At 37.0% G+C, this 26,001-nt stretch overlaps 3 protein-coding genes across 19 annotated transcripts; 1 reads left to right on the forward strand and 2 right to left on the reverse strand.

The window, feature by feature from the left end:
• Positions 1-1,001: 1,001 nt before the first annotated feature.
• LOC113709717 (monosaccharide-sensing protein 2-like) lies at positions 1,002-8,624 on the reverse strand. Of its 13 annotated transcripts, none has more exons than XM_072066123.1 (9): positions 8,469-8,624; positions 8,163-8,343; positions 7,484-7,539; positions 6,218-6,300; positions 5,609-5,920; positions 5,354-5,455; positions 3,434-4,380; positions 2,792-2,979; positions 1,002-1,779 (listed from the first exon to the last, which is right to left on the reverse strand). In XM_072066123.1, exons 4-9 carry the CDS (start codon positions 6,294-6,296, stop codon positions 1,332-1,334), a joined length of 2,076 nt encoding a protein of 691 aa, XP_071922224.1. In that variant the 5' UTR covers positions 6,297-6,300; positions 7,484-7,539; positions 8,163-8,343; positions 8,469-8,624; the 3' UTR covers positions 1,002-1,331. The 13 variants fall into 13 exon arrangements, with proteins under 13 accessions (XP_071922224.1, XP_071922222.1, XP_071922215.1 ...); XM_072066121.1 differs by adding an exon at positions 8,035-8,056 and having other exon boundaries at positions 5,354-5,920; positions 6,218-6,296; XM_072066114.1 differs by adding an exon at positions 8,035-8,056 and having other exon boundaries at positions 5,354-5,920.
• A 6,844-nt stretch (positions 8,625-15,468) lies between these two features.
• Positions 15,469-21,769, forward strand: LOC113709592 (calcium-dependent protein kinase 26). Of its 5 annotated transcripts, none has more exons than XR_003452749.2 (9): positions 15,563-15,867; positions 16,588-17,528; positions 17,725-17,868; positions 17,948-18,100; positions 18,687-18,802; positions 19,267-19,434; positions 20,047-20,271; positions 21,004-21,269; positions 21,356-21,769. XR_003452749.2 is itself a non-coding variant. In XM_072066125.1 (8 exons), the coding sequence occupies exons 2-8, from the start codon at positions 16,724-16,726 to the stop codon at positions 21,124-21,126; spliced, it is 1,734 nt and encodes a 577-aa protein (XP_071922226.1). In that variant the 5' UTR covers positions 15,469-15,489; positions 16,588-16,723; the 3' UTR covers positions 21,127-21,769. The 5 variants fall into 5 exon arrangements, 3 of the variants coding, with proteins under 3 accessions (XP_071922226.1, XP_027088193.1, XP_071922225.1); XR_003452750.2 differs by having other exon boundaries at positions 21,413-21,769; XM_072066125.1 differs by lacking the exon at positions 15,563-15,867 and adding an exon at positions 15,469-15,489 and having other exon boundaries at positions 21,004-21,769.
• A 230-nt stretch (positions 21,770-21,999) lies between these two features.
• LOC113710506 (uncharacterized) lies at positions 22,000-24,198 on the reverse strand. The gene is made up of 4 exons (XM_027233554.2): positions 23,707-24,198; positions 22,839-23,545; positions 22,504-22,722; positions 22,000-22,387 (listed from the first exon to the last, which is right to left on the reverse strand). The coding sequence occupies exons 1-4, from the start codon at positions 23,951-23,953 to the stop codon at positions 22,340-22,342; spliced, it is 1,221 nt and encodes a 406-aa protein (XP_027089355.1). The 5' UTR covers positions 23,954-24,198; the 3' UTR covers positions 22,000-22,339.
• Between the last annotated feature and the right edge of the window lie 1,803 nt (positions 24,199-26,001).

Raw genomic sequence — 26,001 nt, forward strand, 5'->3', positions numbered from 1 at the left:
TAAAATACATATTAATTTATTGATTTTATGTGTTTTTATTGTTTATGACTTTGATGTTTAATTGTGCATTAAGGAATACCTATAGATACTCATCGAATATTGAAACTTATGAAAGTCCATATTTGAATTTCACTTTCCAAACCGATGAGGGTTTGAGTTTGGATCTGGATACTCATAAATCCAACAACTATAGATTTGAATTTGGATACTCATAACTTCAGTGACTCTAGATTTGTATCATGTGAAGCTAACACAAAGCTAAATCTAAACTTTGCCTTCCAAAAGTCTTATTTTCTTCTTTGTTTTTCTTCAGGAAATGGAACTTGAAGCATGCAAGTCTAACATCTCATTTTCTATTCAGACGCCTAGAGGGCAATATAATTGTTCTGCATGCTTTTTCTACATTTGGTTATTTTTCTTGTTCACTAGTAATTGAGAGTATTGATTTTTTATATATTAACCACTTTGAATATATATCGCATACACACAATCTGAATTTTAATTTTAAATTCGTGCTATGTGACATAATTTAAACTTATTAGTGTAAAAAAATATATACATATATATATTTATACATAGTGACAGGGTATAAAAAAACTGTCCTAATTAAAATATATATTAATTTATGAATTAATCTTTCCTACACTGATAGTATATAAAGTGTCAATATTGAATGAATGACAACTACACAAAATTTAAATTTAAAATTCAATTTTACATATTTGTCATAAATTTAACAGTAAATTTAACGATAACAGTGAATACACTGACTGTCGGTGTATATTAGTTTATTCCAACTTTTATGGTCCTCAACCTCTCAAATTCCACCCTAAATTCTTCCCTACTGCACTCTAAATTTCACAAACTACACAAAACATAACTAGTCACCCAGAAAAAAGAAAAAAAAACCAAATTAAATTTTTGCGTTTAAAATGACCAGACCAGCGCGGAGAAGCAGAGCCGTCCCATTCTTCGCTTCCAAATTGAAAGTACTCTGAAAGTGAAGAACCAACAATCCTGAAGCTGCATAAATCATTGATCCCTAAGACTCGATTGGGCTTTTTAACGTTGATAATATGGGGCATTCATAATCTCGACGTATTCACCATTTAGCACACCTAGCTTTACAAGTATGGGATAACCTATCAGCTCTTGTAAAACTTTACCCCCAAAAAAAAAATTTTTTTTTTCTTTAAAGCCCTACTGTAACTTTGATAGTAGAGTCTCATCTTCTATTTTACAAAGACAGAACCAACCAAAACTGGAAAACTGAAATTCACTATTTGAATCAAAAGACTCGAAACGGTAGCATTTCCCACTCCCCTTAATCATCAGTTGTTTTTGGCAATAGCAACGGCCTGCCTTGCACCCACAGAAAAGAACTCACTGATCACCTCCAGAGGCATGCCCTTAGTTTCTGGAACCTTCAAGAACGCAAAGAACCAGGAAATGATGCACACCACTGCATATGTCCCAAAAACACCACCCAGTCCCATTGAAGACAGCATCACAGGCAGCGTATACGTTACGATGATGTCTCCGATCCAATATGTGAGGCAACATAGAGCAATGCAGACCCCGCGTACCCGCGTCGGAAATATCTCTGAACAAAGTATATTCGGAACTGGACCGAATCCCATGACAAAAAAGCAGAAGTAGAGCACCACACAAACTGTCGAAACGGCTGCATTTCCAACCTTGCCCATGTTAACTACACTTCCGATCACTAAAATCACCAGTGTTATGAGAAGCACAGGGATGGTCCAGAGCAATAAACTCCTGAAACAACATTGGAAATTTGGAAAAGCTTTGAGAGATGCTACTCGTAGTCACAAATGCAAATTACTACTATTATCCATGTCTTCTCAAAGTTTCAAGCCACTAATATGCACATGGATCAATCACGACGACTCGTTGCACCTTTTATTATAGGTGAGAAGTGCTAAAAATAAGTTAATTAAATTCACATAATGAACCCCCAAAAAAACACACACACACACAAAAAAAAACAAATGCGAAGAAAACTGAAAGAACCAAGACGGCAAGATGGCCTGATAAAAGTACATAGTACACAAGAAGATGAAGAAAATCAACTTTTATGAACTTCTGATGACAGAAGCATAAAGACCACCGTTTGGACAAATTAAACAAACGAGAATGATACAGGGCATAAGGTTTCACTATCAAATTTCATTTTGAATTCCAAAAGTTTCTCATAACTTTGAACTTACAGTGGGCAAAAAACTAAAATATCAAAAAGATGAAGTGCAAGTTAAGCAGGATGTATTGCTATCATAAATACTCATAACGATCCATTCGTGCGCACCAAGCCAAAAAAAGGGATGAAAGACCAAGCAAAGAGAAGAAATAGAATGCATCTTTTATGTTCTTATAGGCAAGAGATGAGAATTCCTTTGACTAACTTCGTCATTCAGTTATATGACTGCTCATACTGTCCTCTAGGAAATGCTTCCTTGCTGACAGTCAATTTACACAGAGTCAGATGCAAGTAAGCTTCCTTATTTGGCAAGAACATATCAACTTTTGGAGTCATGGAAATCCATTTATCTTGTTCTAAAATTTATTGGTCATAACAAAAAAAAAAAAGATAAAGAGAGTGCTTTTGAATTGAATGTGACACTGACATGAGATGATACTTTAATTTTAGAACAAAGACCGACATTATGTCTTTAAATCAATATGCTCTGAAGATCAATCTCACATCTACAAGTAAAACGACTTAGTATATGATTAAGAAATGAAATGCCTGACAAAAGTTTCAAGAACCTACCTTCTGCCAGCTATATCCACAAGCCTCATGGCAATAGCTATGGACGGCAACATCAACAAAGTAGTAATAGCACTGATAAGAAAAGATGCAGACGCTGAACTGATGCCCATATTTGACAGAAGAACTCCTACGCCTGCCTCCTCAAGAATCTGGGGAGTGTAGTACAGCACACCATTTATACCTGAGAGCTGCACATGATGAAGCAAGTTAAACCCTGAAAATGACACAAAAACCAACACTAATAAACTGTAACAAATGACTGTGCTCCAAAAGCCTCCCTGTATATTTCTATTGAAGAAGATCTTACCTGGAAATGGTTTTAGGGGATTGATAAACAGTGCTATATGTTGATTTTACTGACAACACAAATGGAAAATTTTCCGGAACAAATCCAAAACAAACATGTTGTATGACAAAAGGAAGAATGACAGACAATAGTTACTTCATAAAATTTCTAAACAACGTAAAGCACAATGCTGATAAACTGAAAAAGTCATATATCACTAAGTGTTAAGACCCTAGTCATCAAATGTTGCTACGAATTGAATATCTACTTAGAACAGATATGAGAATGAAAATCCCCCAACTAAACGATACATAGAAGAAACCAAAATGTCTGAATTTTTTGCAGGAAATAGTTACCTGCTGAAGCAATTCAATTCCAATTCCAACGACCAATGCATGCTTAACTCCAGGCTCAAGTAGGTCCTTCCAACTTGGCCCTTTTGCAGCAGCTTCAGATGGATGAATCATTGCTGGTCCAACAGGATGCTGATCCAATAACTCCTTTGAATATAGAGCTGGATGACTCACCAAAGCAGCAGCTTGTATGAATTCGCCACCTGCAGGCACATCATCACCATGAACTGAGACCACAGAACCTCTGCGGGATGCAGAAACACCACCCTCATGCAAATAAATTCTCTTAAACCCTCCTTCTTTCTTTCCATCTTGACCTTCCCCCTCTATCCACTTCCATGCAAGCTGCCACCCGCCACCGATGCCTGTACTACCAGATGTTTCCCCATTGGCCCCTCGAATAGCAGTACCCTGCCTCATGCTCAAAATACTTCCATGTAAAGGAGGTCCAGCCATGTCTTTTTCTAGGCTGGTTGTCTGACGTGATATTAGTGGGCTTTGTAAATTGTCATCAGATTCAACTCCAGCAGCATCAGATGCATAATCCTCTCCCTCTCTGCCAAGACTCTCTACATCCCATTCTTCATTTCTAGGTTGATTTCCTGCTACACTAAACATGCTGCCTAAGTGTGGAAAAAACATGCTTCCTTTGCTCCCAGTATCTGGAAGCTTTTCATGAATGCTTCCAAAGAGGCTAACTAGAGGATCCATAAGGGGAACATTCTGGTTTATTAAGCTTCCTTGTCGAGATATCGGAGTAAGTACACTTTGCCCAGTAACAGGTTGAGCAACCCAGGACTTTCCTTCTTCAGGACCATACAACCTTATCCGCTCTTTGTCTGCACTCGGCTCCTGATCTTCAGCAAGTTCATCAGCAGGGGCAATTATGTACTCCTCAATATGTGTTTCACTGCTGATGCCAAGGCCTTCAACTAACAATGCCATCTCACCTGTTTGAAAAGAATATAGAAGTCACAGACAAGTAAGAATAAAAATTCAACAAATTTTCCTATGTACAACGGTGAGTTATTTTTGTCAAGTCCGTGCAAAGGCCGAAACGCTCTCAAAACCAATTCAGTTGATAAAAGAAAAAATTTTTGCAGCTATTATACAACAAATATTTTGCAGCTATTCAACCATAAAGCATAACGTTTTGTTATGGAGGGGAGAAGCCATGCCTATAAATTTGTATAGAAAGGAGGAACGAGCAGAGAAAATTGTTCAAGTCAAAAGTTGAAAAGCAGGGGCACAGCCTCAGTGCTTGGGAGAGGTAAGGGGATTTATCTCTCACGTGATTCTGATTTTCTATGCTTCAATAGTATGGTACATCAATTAAAAAGGAAAAATGTTGAACATAAACTCAATCCTCCTTTCCCATCAACAAGGACTCCAACTCAAAACCATGAATTCATCGGCTATGTAGATTCAAATTCTTCTCTCCAGCAAACCATCTTAATTGCAAGGCATTATTAAACATTTCTGCCTTCTCCAAATTTTGTCACTTATCAAGCCATTTTCCATGGAGGACAGACACTATATTCACTCAATTCTCAATTTATAATACTGTTAACAAAAGAAATGCACTCTTCTTCTTCTTCACTGGAAAATTGATCATTCCTTCAGGATGTTAAGTACATCACCTGTTTGTTACTTAATTCAAATACCCACATCGGAAAAACAAATTCACTGAATCCAAACTTAAAGAACAAGAAAGGAAGGGGATAAATTGACGACCAATCATCCGAGATAGCAATTTTCAGAAAATGAAACAAACATAGTGTAGACCAAAGTTTTGGGCATATCAACTACTGAAAAAATGATATCTTATATAAAGATAAAGGCATGTTTATTCTGTCAAGAATTGCATTATCTCAACCTTCAACAAATATTTGTACAGATAATGGACACCAAGAACCAACTCACCAGCTACATCTTCCCTGCCACGGAGCCTCTGCAAAACCTGCTTGGCCTCAATCATCCGCCCTTTACTAACAAGCCATCTAGGAGACTCAGGCAAATAAAGCACTGCTACAGCAAAATAAGCAATCGAAGGAATCGAAAGAACAACAAGCATTAATCTCCAGCTTGGCGAGCTCATCAATGACATTCCAAACACCATGCAGTATGACAAAAACATTCCAAGAGAACCACAAAACTGAGGCAAAGTGTTCAGTAAACCTCTAATTTCTGGAGGCGATGTCTCAGATATGTAGATAGGAACTAAAGTAACAGCCAAGCCAACTCCAAACCCATCAAGCAGCCTTCCCAAAAGCAGGACATACACATTAGGGGACCAGAACATCACAAGACCACTCACAAAATAAAGGACAGACGAGACTATAAGCATAGGACGACGACCAAGCCAATCAGCAACACCGCCAGCGAACGTAGTAACCAATACGGCACCAATAAGCGACATGGCCACGATTAAACCTTCTACAGTAGGATCTGACTCCAATTTGAACTCCCTCTTTATGTATAGTACAGCCCCTGCATTTTTTTTACAAGAATAAAGCGACAAGTACACATTTTATGTTTCAACAACAAAATACGGGGAAAAACATGCAGTTATAAAACTATATAAGATTTGGAAAAAGGTGCTTGCATATTTGGAAATATAAAATTTGAATAAAATAAATTGTGCAGTGCTTATAAAAGTGTGGACTACAAACCAATCCAATCCTCGCAAAATGTGACTAATCCTAAATAATAGGCGTCTAGTAAGAATATACATTCACGTTCACACATGCATAGCGAAGACATAACTAGATGATGAGAAAGATTTACCAGCAATTGTGGCATTGTCCCATCCTTGCAATAGGTTACCGATTGTAGCGCCAATAGCCACAAGGACTGCTCCACTCATCTTCCTTCAACAGCAAGACAGCCAAAAGTGATTGAGAGGTTTAATATTGTAACTTTTAAGAGAGGTATCAATTGAACCACCCAAACCCTTTCATGGGAACGGGAGTTTTGTCATTTCTACAGGACTAGAGTTCATGAAACTTGATAACGAGAGGAAAGGAAAACTGCTGCTGAACTCAAGAATTGACACTAGAGAAATAAGAACCAAGACATAATTTTTAGCTGCAAAAGAAGCAAACTAAGTGAAAACTTGGAATGCAGTTTCTCAGCACCGGTAGTCCAGATAACTATCCTAATTCACCAGCAAAAGCATAATGACTGACTCCAGAAAGATGCCCATTATAATTCACACCCCATATGTGACACTGAATTACAAGCCTGAAACTACAGAGCTTTGAAACTAGACAAACCCATGAATCCACGATATATGATCGGCATTCATCCTTTTGACAACAGAATGTGATGTGTAGACACACAATAAACGAAGCAAACAACGAACAACACCCAAAAATAACATTCGTCAATATGTCAGAGATTCAAAATGTCACAGAAAGACTAGCATTTTAAGCTATGGAGCGAAGAATATGCAAATAAATCTCTCCTTGCTGAAATGCCGCACACAAAATGTGGCAGCCAAGTTAAAGAGTAATGAATAGAAAATTTTCAAATTTGAAGATAAAGAGGGCTGTGGCTGCTGCAAGTAAGCCAGTGGACTTTGAACCTGATTTTGAACTGTCTATATTAGGGTTCAAGGAATGAAGAAGAACAGGGAAACCACTGGAGGGCGTCACAGGTAAGCACCAAGCAATATGCATATACTATCATAACAGGTTACAATACAGAATCCGTAAGCCGTAGTTTCAAAATCTTCAGTAGAGCCTCAAATTCATAATCAGATAAAACATGAGAGAAGATTTTGAAACAAAAGGTTGCAGATAAAGCATGACGAGGGGATTGAAGCATCATAGTAGTGCTTAGTATCATTTCTAAACCAACGCACAATCATAAATAGTAAAGCCTCGTAAAACAAACGTGAAAAAGATTACAGAAAACTAGCAGTATACAGAAAGAAGATAGAGGAAGGACAGATTTTTTTTTTCTTTTCCTGTAAAAACAAAAAAAAAAAAGAAGAGAAGAGAAGAAACAGCAAGCAAATATTAGAAATATAAAAAAAAAAAAAAAATTTACCTGGGGTCTTGAATCTCTCCGCTCCTCGTTTGTCCTGAAACTGAACTAGTGGGATGCTGCTGGAAAGGATTGATTGTGAGAACTGGGCGGCGAATAATGATCGAAAAAACAAAAGAGAGAAAGAGGGAGGGGGATGAAAAGATTCGATAGGGCCAACTGAAGGTGGAACAGAACCAGGATGAGATCCAACAAACACCAAAATCCAAAATCAAAAAGCCAAAAAAAAAAAAAAAAACGCCTTAATCCGAGTCTAGGCCATCCGGCATGTACTCTATAATACTACTACTATCTAGTATATTAATTCCAGTACTGCTCCTCCCCACTTTTCACCCTGTAACAATGATTGTGACTACTGACTAGTGCTGCTTTTGTTTTGTTTTCTATTGTATATTTATATGAAATGAAAAAAAAAAAAAGCTAATCCCTACTTTGACATGATTGTGAGCAGTAGAATTTTGATTGATCACTGGCCCTCACCACCCAACTTTCAAAGTTTATATATAGTAACGGCAGCAGCAGCAGTAGTAGTGCAAAGTATGTTGTTTTGTTACCTATACGTGACTGTACGCCTGCCTGTAGGGGGATGATTTTGTTATTTAACTACTACTCGTATTAAGCAAACAGAAAAACAAAAACAGAGAAAGAGAGCGAGAGACAGAGAGGATAAAATAGTACGTACAACGTAGTAGTAGTAGTAGTGCTAAGTTAAGCAAAGCAGCAGAAGTGCTTTGTTAAGAGTCTGACTGGGGGAAGCAGAAACGCAACTCCTTTCCTCCTTTGTATTGCTGCTGCCCAACCAACGGAAAACACATCCTCCCAATCAAAACTTTGTCGCCTGATTCAAGTGGGTCTCTCTCTCTCTCTCGGCCCCAAAAGAAGAAAAAATAAATAAAGAGCCTAATAATAAATTAATAAATTAACACAAAGCAGGAAGGAGGTCAGGAGCAGGAGGAGGATGATGATGACGACGATGATGAGTACCTACCAGCTGTCAAGAAGAAAGAAACCGAACAGAACAAGCAGCAAAGCTTTGGCTCATCCTTCAAAAATTTGAAAATCAATCAGTCGCTCGCTCTCGCTCTACTAAATTATTATATATACACATACACACCTAGTACTACTAGTCCACCACGTAGCTAAATTACCTGTAATTATCGGAGTACTATATTAGACTACAGTACAAGCAAGCTCCCTGGAATGAGCCACAACACAACTCAACTCCCTCCGCTCCACGTCAATTATCTTTTGGTGTCATTATCAATCAATCACCTATTCGCTGGCTCGGTGCCTGCCTGCCACCAAACGAAAAATATAATTTATTCTGCTCTTTTTGTCTTTTTCTTCTTTATTTTAATATTAGGATGGGATAATTTCAGAAACCTTCTCTTCACTCGGCTCCCCTGAGATTTGAAAGCAAAATTATATTTAAAATGATAATTTTACTCTTAAATATTTTAATAAAATTCTCTTATTTGATATGCTTATAATTAGAATGAGTTTTAAAATTATTCTTTTATTCTTTTTTCTTCTTATTGTTTTTCTTAATTTTTTTATCAATAAAATTGTAGAACTATCACTATTACCTCTAGGTTTCTATTATAACCAAATGTCGAACTAGTGATTTTTCTTTTTACCAGTTAATTTAGATGTAGTTCAATGTTTTGTTGATCTTTGTTTTCTATTTTTTGGTATTAAAAATAACAATAAATCAAAAGGAAATGGCCCAAAAGTATTACTAAATTATGATAATCCCACTATTTCAAAAATTTATAAACTCTAAATAAATTATTTCAACATGTTCTTTTCTATCTTATAAATCTAAATTCATAATAAAATACCATAAAAAATATCATATCATAGTATTAAAATAATTGTTTATCAAATAGTAGATATGGACATAAAAAATTTGGCACTTTTTCTTTATAATTATACTAAATAATCATATAATTGTATAGAAAAATAAATTAAAATTCATTATACAAGGCCATTTTTGGATATTTATTTTAAAAATTGTCCAAGTCAATATTATTTTAAAGTTTTGTTATTAAAACTATCAAATCAAGGAAGGTAAACGAAATTTTTTAAATTTTAGAGGAGTGTGAAATTGTCAAAAACCTCAATGAAGATTTCTGAAATTATCCCTATAAGGAATTGCGAAATGGAAAAGGATGGAAAACATGGGCTGGGTAGCTGAAGTTTGGGGCAAACTGATTACACTCGAAGATACGGGCCTATGGTCAATCAAATCCGGTAGTCTGAATTTTTAGAATGTAGGCCAAGAAATTCGATCTCTTAACCTACGCTCAGCCCAAGTAATTTTGGATTAAAAAGTAATGGATTGTAATACAGCTCATAGACACATTTTTCATTTAGGTAAGAATAAGTCTGGAGTTGGACCTGCCCTTTCTGGGTGCTGTTTTTGGTACTCAATTTGGCGTTGTGTAAATGTGGCCTGCTTATTTAACTTAGGAAGCAAAAGAAGTTTTCCTGCCCACAGAGTCGCATGCTACACATTGAATAAGGTTCAACTACATCTTGGCTTGTAATTTTGGATTTGTCATGTGAATGCAAAGTCATGAGCATGTGGGCATCCCTTGTTCATGAATATGAAACTCAAATTTGAGTTTTTTGTGAGGAATTGTGCATGGAGCTCATAGTCACATTATCCCTTGTCCATTGTTTTTTATTTTTATTTTTATCGAGACGATAACTGTTGTATAATCTATTCTATCCTACGTTAGAAGGGAGAGGGAGCCTAAAGAGGCTTGTATTGAAGACTAGCAGGTATACAAACCTTACTCATAGTCACATTGTTGAGCTCACCCAAGTTTAGGCTTTCAGTTCAAGTGTCAGAAATTTTAATAGCGCCTCAGAGCACAGCTAATATGAAGTGATAAGCATTAAACACTACTGTTGCGACACTAAACTTTTGAGTTGGTTAATCTTTGGGCAGTTTCTATGATTATGTTTTCAACATTTGAACATTCGGTGGATTTTATATATCAGAACATTGTCCAAAAGAGAAACGAAGAACAGTTCGACAACTTAGTGTGACATGTTTAGCTAGCTAATGCAGCTGGAGCTGTTCGTACCGTGATCTCTAATCCTGTTGATCTCTTTATTGTGTCATCCCTTTACAACAGAAAGGCTGAAACTATTTGGCAGCCAAGTTTTTTGTCAAGTTTGTTTTTTACAAGTTTTTTAAAAACTTTAATTACAGTAACATTAAAAACTTTTCAAAGTTTTTAAATTATACACTTCAAAATATTCAAAAAAAAACACACGCTTCGAAATTTTTTTAAAAAACTTCTACATAAACTACAGTAAAGTTTTAAACAAACATCCAAAAAACTCACTTGCAAAATGGGGCCTGTATTGCAGGTAAAAACTACTAAGCTTGAGTGGCCACCATGGAGGGACTTAAGTCCCTTCTAAAACTGTAGGTGAGGATTCAAATCCAACCTGTAGCGAAAAAAATTCAAGGGTGGTATCAAAGCACTCCTTTGATCTAGTAAGATTTGTATACCTGCTAATCCCTAACACATGTATCTTTAGACTTCCCCTTCTCTGTAAATTATGATGGAATATATTATACAATTGTTGTTGCCCAAAAAAAAAAAAAGTAGACAATTGAAACCTGTTTTTAAATGAACTTTTTTTGTAAATGGAATTAGTTGGGTTGGATTTCACATGCTGTAAATTTTAAGGCTGCAAAGAACTATACAGGGTTTGTCAATTTGTTTACTAGAAGTCTTCCTGTTCGAATGACTATTGTGGGGCCAGTTGTGAGTCTGCAGTGGTTTTTCTATGTCAGCATCAAGGTGTTAAGCGGGCTGTAAGTATTGGTTTTTGTTTACCTTCCATTCTCAGTGCTTTTGTGCTCTTTCTTGGATTATCTGTGCTTGGGGTATAGAAATTGAAAATGCTACTGCCAAATCTAGCATCTAGCTGGAAATTTGATCATCTGTGCCTCAATCGATTGTTGTACATCTAACTCCTGGAGAATATGTTCAACTGTTAGTTAAATGGCAATGTTGTTCCTCAGATTTCTCATCCCCCAACAACCCCACAAAACAAAAAAAAAAGGGCTGTTGATTTTCCTTATGGAGGCTTGTTTTATTGAAGAGTAGGAAGGATCAAGAAATCAAATACATGTCCCTCGCCCTTCCTCCCGCCCTCCCCCGTCCACAAAAAAAGGGGGAAAAAAAAGAGAGTAAATGTTAATGATCTCTCTTTACCATGAAACTACCAATGCAAGACAATGATGAGGTTACATGCAATTGTGTGCCTGCTTCCTTGGGTGGAAAGAGATAATTGCAGTGTCCATTTTATGTGTGGTGAAAGTCTCCTGCTTTGCTAATTTGTTGCCTCATTTAATGATTGTGATTTTGTTTTACAAATTCATTTTTAGCTTTGTGTCCTGAAAAAATGTAGGCCTACTAGCGGAGGAGGGCTTAGCAAGCATGTTAAAGATACCACAACGTTAAGCTGCTAGGATGTGAACAAAGAGTCAAATGGCAAACAGAGGTAATGAAACCGTGCATGGTGGTGGCTTCTCAAGTTATAGCTGATATGTTATGTCAATAAGTTTCTTTTAATTATCAGGTTCTCATTGTTCAATCAAAAGTATATGAATCAACGTAAAGCTTTGAATGCCACATTATTGTTTAGATAGAGTTTGAAAGACTAGGAAGTTAACTCTGAAAATAAGTTAGTGTGTTTCTCCTTGAGAAGGTTGTGCTGTGCATAATCAGTTGATGCATAATCTAGTCTCTTGATGCGAAAGAAACGGGCCGGAGTGTTGGTTGAGACTTTTGAGTCTTGAGAAAATGCTACTATATATCATGATTTTGTAGAAAAGTGAAATTACGAAAAATCGACGAGAATTGAACCACTATGGAACCATATCAGTGCATTACGCACCCTGCTCTGCTAAATCCTTGAGGATAAAGTTTAAGGCTCTATATTAGTAGTATATCTATGGGACGAAACTTGCAGGAGAAGTGAAACAAAGGTGGATAATCTTGTACTAATAGTCTTTGAGATGTCATACGAGATTTAGCCCCGTACTTTTGTCTTGGGCAAAACACACGTGGTTTTAACTTTTAACTAAGTCCAACGTATTACTGGTTGGGTTAGATTTGGATGACGCGACGAAATGTGAAAATTGGACATGTCCGATTTTGGTTGCCAACCTTGACCGAATTAATGACCGTAGACTGCCCTGAATGGGGCCATGCTTCGATTTTTTTTTTTTTATTGGTACAATCCCCAGATGTTCGCATCCGTTTTATGATCTGCGACTAATCCTGTTCGAGTCGGATCGGATCCCTTGCAGAGAAAACTCTTCCAAAGTTATTTTTTTCATTCCGATGGGTTTCAAACTCGAGACCATGGTTAAGGGATGCAAACCTCTTCCACTTGCACCAACATCCGTTGGTGGGCCATGTTTCTATTGAAACGGACAATGTTGTACCAGTACAAGATTAAGGGAACTAGAATTGCTGATTACGCATGGGTGGCGCGATAAAAAATATAAAAAAAAACTCAACTCTTTCTTTCCCTGAGCAGGCAGGGTTTGCACCTGATTTAGAAAATGTTGTTTATAGTCAGACCTCTAAAGCATCAAATACGAGTTTTCATGGGCATCAGTAATTTTATAGAACTCTAAACCCTTCTTATGTAGACCTCGAGTATTGTTTAGTTTTCAATAGAAAGTTATTAAGAGTAGTATTATTATTGATCCTCGTAAAAAAGCAAAATATCATAGCACACTATGGGTCAAAAACTCGGGAGCATTTATCCATTAACTTTAATTTATGCAAGTCAAAAACTCAATCTTGACTCAAATTAATATACTATTTCATACCCTTATTTATTTAGATGTTATATGCTATAACACATGTGTCTCTGTTTGGGTTATAAATTATTTGAGATATTTTTACTGTAGCATTTTTTGTGATGTGATGCATGTGAGATAAAAAGGTAATTGGAAAGATAAATAGGTGTGTTGAAAATTGTAATGATGATGAGTGTGTTTGGATTGTAAGTTATTTGAAATATTTTTACTGTAGCACTTTTTGTGATGTGATGTATGTGAGATAAAAAAGTAATTGGAAAGATAAAAAGGTGTATTGGAAATTGTAATGGTGATGTCAGCAAATATATTTGGCCAAATAATTGGCTGTCCAAACACACTCGATGTAAGCAAATAAATTTTGACAAATAATCCTCTATCCAAACAAATAGAGTCACTATTCTTTTGTTACTAATTATATAACCTATTCTATTTTAGTAGCTAAATCAAAAGAACGTTTTGATATCACCCTTAGATTTTTTTTTTTTATTGCAAGTGAAATTTGAACCCCTCACTTACAATCTAAAGAGAGACTTAAGTCCCTTCTTTTTCTCAGTGGACACTCAGCTTGCTTAGTGGTTCTACTCTTTTTTTACTCTCTCGGACAGAATTCCTACTCTTTTTTGCTTGGCTCCACTTTCAGCACATTGATTTAGGCGGCTTGAATGTACAAACAATAATGTTGAACGAATCAAAGATATAATACTAACAGTTAGGAGCACCGCCAAAACCTCAAGGGTAGATTGTAAAATTGTCGTCGATGGAGTCATAATTAACAACAAAAGGCTGCTAGCAAAGCAAGGCTGGTGAGCGCTCGAACATAAATGAAATCTAAATGTGGACATGGATGTTTCTGGGCAAGTGACACATTTTATTGTGGCAGGAAAGAGGCTGGGACAACGCTACCTCTGAACTTGTTTCTCTCTCTCTCTCTCTCTCTCTCTCTCTCTGGATAAAAAGCTTGTCTCTCACCTGTTACAAGATTTTTTTTTTTCTCTAAATCATGTGCCTGAATTAAAAGTAGGGATAATTTCGGAAACCTACCTTGAAGTTTTTGACAATTTCACTTAGCTCCCTCGAGATTTTAGAAATTACGCATACCTCTCTAGTCATTTAAAATGACAATATTACCCTTAAATATTTTAATGAAATGACTCCCTTATTGGTGTGTTCATATTTAGACTGATTTTTAAAATTATATTGTTTTCATTCTTTTTCCTTCTTATTCTTCTTTTGTTTAAATTTTTTGCCAATAAAGTTGTAGAATTACTACTGTTACCTCTAGTTTCATTTGTAACCGAATGCAGAACTAGTGATTTTTTTGATGAGTTAACTTTATACGTAATCCAATGTTTTTGCTAATCTTTGTTTCTTATTTTTTGGTATTAAAATTAATAATAAATTAAAAAGAAATGGTCCAAAATCATTGCTAAATTATGATAATCCTACTATTTGAAAAATTCATAAACTCTAAAATGAATTATTTCAACATTTTCTTTTCTATATTATAAATTTAAATTCATAATAAAATACCATTAAAATTATCCCATTATAGTAATAAAATTATTATTATATTTGTTTATCAAATAGTAGACAAGAACATAAAAAATTTGGCACCTTTTTTCTTATAATAATACTAGATAATCTTATAATTGTATGTGAAAGTAAATTAAAACTCATTACACAAGGGTACTTTTGAGTAATCATTTAAAAATTTGATCGGGTCAATATTATTTTAAGATTTTGTTACTAAAACTATCAAATTAAGGGAGTTAGATGTAATTTTTAAAATCTCAGGAGAGCTCAGTGACATGAAGGACCGGAAGGGGGAGTGACTTTACAGTTCAAAAATCATCATTCATTTTTGAATTGAATAAACTCAGGCCTAATGAATTCAAACTTTTGTCAACAATTGAATAAAGTTAAGGCCTAATGTAATGAATTCAAACTTTTGGAAACAACTGAGCACCAAATTCATTATCATGACATTAACAATTATCCTAGTCCCACCTTTTTATTGGGTGCCTTTACAGAAAAAGATTAGGAGTAGTGGTATAAAAGAAGCCATCAATGGAAAAGCAACAAGTTTAATATTGACGGAGGGGTTGTGTGTAGACTAGCAGTATCATCATGTTCTCTTTGCTTGCAAGTAAGTCCCGTTATTTATTTCAACTATATATATATATTTTTATGCATATATATATATTTTGACTGACTGAAAGCGAAAAAATAAAACAGGCAATAACAGGTGCACCTTAATGTATAATGGAGCAGTCGAGTAGATTTTTATTATTTGTAGAGTGAGATTTCTCTGCTTGTTTATTTATTATTTTAAAAAAAAGAAGATATGGAGAAAATGATAGGGACTGAAGGATATTAACCATCATCATCGTCGTCGTCCTCCTGATTTTTTCTGGTTCTGATGATGATCGTGATTCAGATTCATACGATCGTCGTCGTAGTTTCCGCTCTCATTCGTGATCCCGCCGGCACATGATACGTCGATCGACCTAAACTTTCCTCAAAGGTCTGTTTGTTTGACTCCTAATCTCTCTCTTTCTCTAATCTGCATATCTTCTATGTCTCGCATCCTTCTCCTTGACTTCTGATAGCTGATTTGTCTGACGTTTGCTCCGGCACAGCTGGTACTTGCTTTAATTATTTCTTCTCTTTTCTCCTTCCGATTTTTTTTTTTTAATAAGATTGGGAAAATTAGATATTAGACCTTTTAGATCTCTTAGCTCTCTTCTCCTGTGCTGGCGTTGGAATTGGGATTCCGCAATCAGCTCAGGTGATATCTTTCGCGCAGAAGTTAAAAGTACGCGCCATCTTCTGCTTCTCTTTTTTTGTATATTATGAACGTTGAAGCTGGTCCTTTTTGTCGATTTGGAATCTGAAATGTTCTCCTCCTCTTCTTTTGCTTTACGCATTTGCTTTTGCATATTCATCCGATCTCCCATTTCTCGCTTAATTCTTCTTGTCTTGTGTCTGCTTCTGTTCCTTCTCTCTCTATCTCTATTTTTTTTCTCCCTACTTATTGTATCTTTTTATATTTTTTCTGTTTCCTTACTTCTTCTTTCTAAAATTTTCTTTTTTCTTCGTTTGTGTTGTATATTGTGAACAGAACCCCCAAAAAAAAAAAAAAACACACACACACACACACACACAGAGTAACGGAATGAATTGTTCAACATTTTTCCCGTCACGAATTCGTCCTCATTTTTTGTGATTTACTCGTGTATTACAGTCTCTGTAGTTTGAAGTGAACAACAAACATTTGGATGAGGAGGAGACAGCTAATCTGTTACAGCAGCAGTTAAGAAGTAATAATACCTTTTCTGAGGCACAAGTTTGGGTGGGGGTGAGGGTATTCTGATTGTTTCATGGGCAATACATGCCGTGGATCTTTTGGAGGCAAGCATTTTCAGGGCTACGCAACTCCCGAAGACCATTCTAACCCCAAGCGTAACCCTTCCTCCACCTCCACCGCTGCTCACTCTGACCATTCTTCTTCTGACAACTTCTCTCCCACCACCTTAGCGTCTCAACACCTTGTTGCTCAAGATTTGTCCAAGGATCCTCACCACCCAAAACCCCAAAACGAAAACCACAATCATAATTTCGCCCTTGTTAGTCCCAAGAAGGAGACCATCATGAGTCGTGCCAACAACAATCAAGCTTACTATGTATTAGGTCACAGGACTGCTAATATCCGTGACCTTTACATGTTAGGACGTAAACTAGGACAAGGCCAGTTTGGTACCACTTATTTGTGCACCGACGTTTCCGCTGGTGTTGAATATGCCTGTAAATCAATCTCCAAGAGGAAGCTAATTTCCAAAGAAGATGTTGAGGATGTTAGGAGGGAGATTCAGATCATGCACCACTTGGCAGGCCAGAAGCATATTGTTACCATTAAGGGAGCTTATGAGGACCCTTTGTATGTTCATATTGTCATGGAGCTATGTGCTGGAGGTGAACTGTTTGACCGTATTATCCAAAGGGGACACTACAGTGAGAGAAAGGCAGCACAATTAACTAAAATTATTGTAGGGGTTGTTGAAGCGTGCCATTCACTTGGGGTGATGCATAGAGATCTAAAGCCAGAGAATTTCTTGTTGATTAACAAGGATGATGATTTCTCTCTCAAAGCCATTGATTTTGGACTCTCAGTTTTCTTCAAGCCAGGTAAATGAAATCTTGATTTCTAAATCATCCAAAACAAAAGTAGAAGATACAAAATTTTATGAGACATTCTTCCAATTTTGTCCTGCTATCTCCTTTCAGAGTCGATTATTGTATGATAACATTAAAAGTGACCAACCTTGCAGGATGTTTTAAGGCATATGGTCTTTTGACTTTTGTCTATCTCTAATTGTTTCAGGCCAGGTATTCACTGATGTGGTTGGAAGCCCATATTATGTTGCCCCTGAGGTGCTTCTAAAGCATTATGGTCCCGAAGCAGATGTCTGGACAGCAGGGGTCATTCTATACATTTTGCTTAGTGGTGTTCCACCCTTTTGGGCTGGTATCATTTCCTGCTCCATACTAGACAGTTGTGTTCATTTCTGTACTATATGGTAAAAACTCATGCTACTATTTTGCAGAAACACAACAAGGGATATTTGATGCGGTTTTGAAGGGACACATTGATTTTGAATCGGACCCCTGGCCATTAATATCTGACAGTGCACAAGATCTCATCCGGAGGATGTTATGCATGCGACCTTCAGAGCGCTTAACTGCTCATGAAGTTTTATGTAAGTCTGTATTCATGAAGTGTTAGCAGCCAATTTTATGTTATTTTTATTGTCCTATGTGAATGATTCTGTTCACAGTTCTTTTACTTAGTCCAGCATTTTGGTCAATGCAATTACTTTGTAACCAAGACTACTTGTTTGACATGATGAATACGCATATTCCATTGGATTGCATTAGGTATCAATATTGTCTGCAGTTGGCTTAACTCCCTGTATAGTTCAGTTGATGTAATTGGTTGCCTTCTGTACTAAATATGCTTGATTGAAGAGATTGAAGTATGCGCTTGATGTGTGCACTCTAGATACTAAAATGTGGCTTCAGGCATTAGATTAATTTTGTCGTGGTTAAAGTTTTTAGCGGTTAACATTCTTTTGAAGCATGTGTGGTGCCTTTGGCAAAAAGCATTGCTGTGCCTTTTTCTATATGTTTCATCTACATATATGTGTATTCATACAAATGATAGTGCTAGTAGTATTTTTTGTTGTACCTATTCTACTTCGCGTAACTAACCTTTGGGTGTCTGGTGATAATACAAGTTACTGAAATGTTTATGTGATTCTTATGCCTTTACCTTAATGTTGATAGGTCATCCTTGGATATGTGAAAACGGCGTTGCTCCTGATAGAGCTCTAGATCCTGCTGTACTTTCTCGTCTTAAGAATTTTTCTGCAATGAATAAATTGAAGAAGATGGCTTTGCGGGTATGTAGTATATAAACAGCATCTCTTGGACTGTGGCCTTGTAAATGTTTTCTTGCCTACAGTGCAATTTTTGCTTTCTCTGTGCGAAAGGGCCTACCTCAGAAACAATAGCAATTTTTTATTTCTTTCGTGTTACAATCTTTGCATGAATTTTTAAAATAATTCATGTGCATTAAAGTTGTTTCATGATATAGATGTTGACCCAGTAATCTTGCAATGTCAAATGCATTTATTCGTACTTGGAAAATCATTGATTTGTTATCTCAGAGCAGTACAGAACCATATCTTTGCAAGAAACATCATAATGTCCACATAAAAACAAGTTATATTTGTATGACCAGCCAACTGTTAAAAACAGCTTGCAATAGCGTGCTCTCTCTCTCTGTCTCTGTTCCCCAGCCATGGTGGGCAACTGTAGAGGCATTCTGGTTAATTTAATCTACATCTGCTTTATTTATTCCCAGGTGATAGCAGAAAGCCTGTCTGAAGAGGAGATTGCTGGCTTAAGAGAGATGTTCAGGGCAATGGATACTGATAACAGTGGTGCGATCACATTTGATGAACTTAAAGCTGGACTGAGAAAATATGGATCTACCTTGAAAGATATAGAAATACGTGACCTCATGGATGCGGTGAGAAGCTGTTCCCCAGCGTGTATTATGTTCTATACCTGTGCTCGATTTGTGGAGTGGACAAATTATTTCATTTCATTGTTCCTTTTTTTATCTGGGATCTTTGCTAGGAACCTGCTGAGATGAAGAAAAAGATTTAACCATACTTAATGATCATAGGAAGTTTCTAATCTGTGGTCTAATGAATTATGAAGCTTGGAATCCATATGTTTTGTTGAATGGTAATATTTATCCTTGTAAGAATCCATGATGTGAGTCATGAAATATGGATTTTGAATGTAGGTTTATAAATTCTTCTTGTGCTTTATGTATTTGTGCAAGTGCAGTCAGCAACACAACTGCTGAAACGTATAGCAAATAATGTAACTTTTTCTATCCCCTGGTGTAACTTTTAGACCATTTTATTTGGGAAATTCATGCTTCTTGTGGCCGGGATTCATATTTTTAGCATTTTAAAATTCTTAGTGTATTCCTAGGAAAGTTCTTAGGAAAGTTAACTAGTAATAGTGTATTCCTCATCTATCACTAGTGAACTAATATCTATTATTTGGATTATAGTCATGCTAGTATATGCTCACATTGAATATTAAAAAAGAAATCTCTACTTTGCAGGCTGATGTGGATAACAGTGGGACCATCGACTATGGAGAATTTATTGCAGCAACAATTCACCTTAACAAATTAGAACGCGAGGAACATCTCATGGCAGCCTTTCAATATTTTGATAAGGATGGAAGTGGTTATATTACAGTTGATGAACTCCAGCAAGCTTGTGCCGAACATAATATGACAGATGTTTTCCTTGAAGATATTATCAGAGAAGTTGATCAAGATAATGTAAGTTTGATACTTGGGGAGAGAATGTGGATCTCATTGTTCAGTTTATAAATTGCTTGTAGTTTAGAACTAAGGGTGCTAACAGTGTTAGTTATTCATTTAAAGTTACCTTCCACAGTTGGCTATGCTAATCTTTGACTAACTTGTAACAAGTTTACATCTTGGACACAAAAGTTTGGCACTCCTGGCATCTCTAGTGTCATGTGGGGAATGACTGGTGGAATTATGAAGCCTTTTGTTCAACAAAATCTTTCCCTCTTGTCTCCATTCTCTTCCTTACTGGCAAGAGCAATATGATTAGTTAAGCGAGAGACATTCATGCTATGTTTGGTAGAGAAGGAAGAAAATTTGACAGATGAAAAAAAGGATGAATTTATGTTGCTGGTAGCACCATTACTTTCCCTTAACTTATTCGTATGGAAATTATTTTGTTGTTCCTAGGGTATATAAGTATTTAGTATGTACATGGCAAGATAATCGAGGTCAAAAGTGAATAAGCATTTGAGCCTGCCTTCCTTCCATCTTCTTCCCCCAGTGAGATAAATCCCAGAAATTTGGGGTATTTAGTTTGATTAGCTGGGCCCCTTCCTTCCCCATTTTGTAAGAATTACCAACGTAATCTCTCCTGTCAGTCTAATTGTGGTTTAAATAATCTGTTTTTGTCCTTATTCTTCCTTTTTATTTTGTTGTAATATGTACAATTACTGTGCTTAAGCTTGTATACAATTTCAGGATGGAAGGATTGATTATGGGGAATTTGTTGCTATGATGCAAAAAGGCAATGCAGGCATTGGAAGACGAACAATGCGAAACAGTCTCAATATTAGCATGAGAGATGCTGCAGGAGCTCCTTGATCATTAGTTACTATAATCAGACACCTCATTCATTACTTCTAGTCAAACTTGTGTCTTTGCAGTGTCCTATTCTCTACTGTTATGGAAGAACGAAAGATCAGGAAGCTGTAAGGGCATCCTTGGTAGTCAATGTAATTATACAGGTAGATCATAGGACACTTGCCCGCAATTCTGTTTTTGAGCAATTACACCTGTTGTTTGTTCTAATATTCTCCTTATGCGAGCCAAGGAGGTAAAGATGTTGAGCTCAATGTGTAAAGTCTTGATCCACTGCTTGATCGCGCAGCGTGAGATTTGGATTGTCAAAGATGAAGTCTGGAGCTTGATCCTTGTTGCCCCGCCATGATGCAACTGTTGATCTGGGGAGAATGTTGTAAGCATGGGAGATACTTTGGTTATTGGGCTAGTTCAGCTGCTTTCCGCTGCTAATTTATGCCGGTGTACTGAAGGGGGAAAAATAAAAACTTTGTGCTTATTCTTCTTGGAGGAGGTTGATGTGCAGGCATCTCATCTAGATTTGTTTTTTCCCATTTTTTAGATTATGTACTTGGCTTGGTTTTGTAATCGACAGAAATGGCTCCAAACTCTGAAAATTTTTCTTCTAGTTTTCTCAATTCCAATTTTGAGGTGTGTTGTTTTCGTAGATGTTTTTGTGCTTCACATGGACAGCAATAGAACGGGGAGCTTTTTCCACTCTCAGAATCGAATAAAATAAGCGTGGAATCTATATATGCGTAACAAGTTCTATTCACGTGTTAATTGATGAAGAAAAATTAGTGGGAGTGTTTGGATAAAGTATTATTTGAAATAGTTATTATAATATTTTTTATGATGTAATGTATGTGAGATAAAAAATTAATTAAAAATATAAAATAATAAATTGAAAAATATATTTAGGGTGCAAGAATAATATAGACAGTGAAGAAGTACCAGAAGCTGTTTACACGGAGAAGAATAATATACTGCGACGGGCAAGAAGGAATGCCGTTTACGCGACACGGAGACCTGATGGTTGACACTGGATGATGTTGTAGTATGACCGTACCAGAAGCTGAACCAGTTCTGCCCTGCGCGCATGGTAAGAATAACAAAGGCGCAAGTGAACTGTAAAGTATTTTTCCTATTATGTCTAATTGAAGACGGATGCTTCAATTCGGAGGGCTTTTCTTTTTTTCTTTGACGCTGTGCCAATTAGAGGTTGCAGGTCCTGATGTCAGTTTGTCATCAACTCCTTGGCAGTTTCGCATGCTATTACAACTTCCTACACAAGAAAGAAAGTAAAGAGTATAACTTGCAGGGAGGGGCGGTGCTAATAAGTAATCGGACAAGTACTAGTAAGGATAGGATAAAAGAGGAAATGAGATTACTGGGACTTGCCTTCAACCTTGCATCAGCCGAAAAGGAGCATTTGGAGGTGATTGCGAGTCCCCGGTCCAACAGCCATCCAACTTGGAACCAAGTCTCTCCTTGCTCCTCTTCTTGATTTGATGAACACCAGAGTTGCTTTGGTAGCAGAATGAGGCTACTGCCGTCTCTCGACACCGACAAAGGCACACTGTCATCATCATCCACCACAAGTTCTCGGAAATTCACCCTCTGACACAGCATAACAGATGCTAATAAGAATGTCATCTGCTTGAAAACTGAAACGAAAGCTACAGACACATACACAGATACCAGCCAGCAAGAGTCAGTAGCAAAATTAATCTAACCTCCTCCTCCGGTTGGAAGGTGGCAGTTGCCGGGAGGCCTTGCCATACGCCTGTGACTTGACAACTGGTCAAGGCAGGAGTAGAAGCAAATGCAGAGTCTCGTATGGCACAACCACCCAGCTGCTCCCCATTTCTGAAGGGACCATACCACTGCTCGCAGAATACCTGGATTCCCTCCAATTGCATCATGTTCATCGGCTCTCCTTGGTCGTCACCATCTTCTGCCGGTGGTTGCTGTTTTATCCGGACAGCCTGAATTATTCGCACCCGGGATTCCCCGTCTCGAGGGTGAATCAGGCAATGCTCCAACTCCAGCTGCACGAGTGATCCGCCATTCTCCTTGGGCCAAACAGCAACGTAACATCCATTGGATTGATAAGCAAAGGCGGTGGCGGCTGCCGGACTGGCAGCAGCAGCATTAGCAAGAAGAAGATTAATGTTCCTCTGAAGAAGGCTATATGTGGTGGCAGCATCAGCTTCGCAACCAACGGTGGGAAGTAGCCTGATCAACTTGTACGTGAGTTGAAAATGAGTTGGGTGAGCCAGAGTGGGGCACTGAGTTTGCCAGTCGAAAACCTTCACCTCCCAGTCCCTGTAGGCTTGGGGGACTACTGATTCGGGCAATTCCATGGGTTCCCCATCCTTGCTAAAGTCTGCTCCATATCCATCCCATTCGCCGGAAACCTTCTCCGCAAATTCTGCCCAACCTGAAGAATTTGGTCCCAAATAGCAGTACAAGTTTTGTTTTTCGCATCAGATGCTACTACTGCCAGTAGTATTATTAATTGAGATGGCCTGGAAACAGATCCTTCAAAAAGTTCAAAAGTGTGCGCGTGTGTGTGTATTAAAAGAAAAGGGAAGCACTCACTGGTGGATGTTGAGGGGTGAACATAGTGAGACTGGGGTGTTTCCTCCGTGATGGCGGTCTTGGCATTTGCAGGCACAGCGAAGAATTTGACGCGTGGAAATCTACAGGTGGCGTTGGAGGAGTGATGCCTGCGGTGGATAAAAAGGGTCTGACGAGGATTTGGGGAAGAAGAGGGACAATTTTTGAGAGAAGCATTGAATGCTATGCGGAGGTGCCCGAAGACAGCTGTGTTAGCGCTTAAAGCCATACCATAACAAAGGAAGTGGTAGTTCTAGTAGTACTATGTACACCGGCCGCAGCCCAGAGCAGCTAAGTCACACCAAGTCCGGTATCTCCACTCCAATCTCGGAAGCACTCTCCATCACCGTCCAACCATTTCCGACCACTAACAGTAACCAGACGCAAGAAGATAAAAGGAGAATCCGTCACTACTTTCTTCTGTTCCCGTTTTTAATTTTAAAAAATAATAATAGTGTACCACTCTTTTTCTTTATATATAATATATACGGTGGTGAATATGAGATAATAAGTGATAATTAAAAATATAATAAAATTAATAAATTTACAATGCAAGTTAAATAATATTTAAAAGAAAAAATTCCTATCCAATATTTACAATAATGCTTTCCTATTTTTCTTCACTTAATTTACCTTAATTTTGTTTGCGCGGAACTCTCTATTGTTGCTGTTAGCTCACATCTTACGTTTTTAGCCTTGCGTTGTTCTCAAGTTGTTGCTTGAAGTAGGTTGAAAGTGAAGGGCTAGTGGCAAGTACTTTGCCCACCTGAACTCCAAATATGCGTACTTACCTCTTACAATTACACTTTGCCCCTCTAAACTGTTGATGGGTTAAGATGCAGTTATATTTTAATTTTATTCCATTTCTTGTATTCTCTTAGTATATTTGTTTCTGAGACTCTTTTTTGAGAAAAAATCTTTATTAAGTTTTAATCACATATATAAAATATAAAATTAAATTAATATAAATAATTTTTAAAAAAAAATAAGTGATAAGCAGGTGAGATGAGCATTCGTTGGCGTGACTTTATTTAACGGGTACCCAATGATAGGTGAAGCAAATACGGTCACAAAATGACTATTCTATGCGAATTGGGTCAACCCAATCGTGACGGGACCGCCCCTAACGGTGGGAAGCAAAAAGCAGCTGTATATGGGGTGTTCTTTTTTCACTTTAGGAAGCGTTGGTCGTGGTCGTGGTCGGTGGCACCTCGCCGCCAAGATATAATAACCACCCCAGTGCTCCGGACGGAGAGGGGAAGGGCGGGAATGCTGAATAATTGGGTAATAGAGCCATGTGCTTTTGTCACCACAATAGTACTAAATTATTTGTTGGGCGGCCCGCCTTCTCCTCATAGGTTAGTTATAATACTATATGTTATTTGTCGGGCACCCCGCCTTCGCCTATTTGGTTTTAGCTAATTCAACAGAAGTTTGGAGGATACAAGAGATTTGCATCACCGTCACGAGCATTTGTGGGGGGCACCGACACAACCGTCTCGCGGCCACCCCCAAGTCTTAAGTCGCCTCATAGTAATACTAGTTACTAGAGTTTTTTTTGCCAAAATAACACTTTTTTTTTAAAATATTTCCAATGTGATTCACTTTCAAATTTTATTCCCAAATCGATGTTATTGTTGCCACCTAATTACCCTGATTGCCATGTAAAATAACAAGAAAGGAAAGCTTTAATCTAGTTTATAGTTTCCAATAAAAACTAAAAATTTAAACTATTTCATTATAGAGGCACAAGAAATTTGCATAACTTTGATAATTTCCTTATAATTATTTAAAATAAAATTTACCATTATTGACCTTGCTATTATTGCTCTCTGCAATTTTTTTTTTAAATGTATCCAACTTATTGCATATATTTTTTCAAAAATAAACTTGCAAAACACAAAAATTGCAATGAACATTATAAGCAATAACAAGAAAAAGTTACAAAACTTCAAGGCTATCATATTTGTTTATGTTATGCTTCCTACTCCTTAAAAAGAACTTTTACAAAAAGTAATCAAACTATTGCAATTAAGATAATGCTAAAGTTTCTCATAAGTAACACAAGCCATTAATTGATGTTGAATAAATGTGCAAAAATACTTTAAATATACGAGATTATTTGATTATGTGATAGAGAGGCACTACAAATGAACATGCTTATATTGAGTATGAATTTATGTTGCTACGTAGTTTTCCTCTTAGACATTTTATAAAACACACGGTGTGAGAAATCATTTGTCAAAGCAATTAGTATTCAAAATTTTTTGAAGGCCA

The sequence above is a fragment of the Coffea arabica genome, chromosome 9e, assembly GCF_036785885.1.
Source record: "Coffea arabica cultivar ET-39 chromosome 9e, Coffea Arabica ET-39 HiFi, whole genome shotgun sequence".
Classification (NCBI taxonomy): domain Eukaryota; kingdom Viridiplantae; phylum Streptophyta; class Magnoliopsida; order Gentianales; family Rubiaceae; genus Coffea; species Coffea arabica.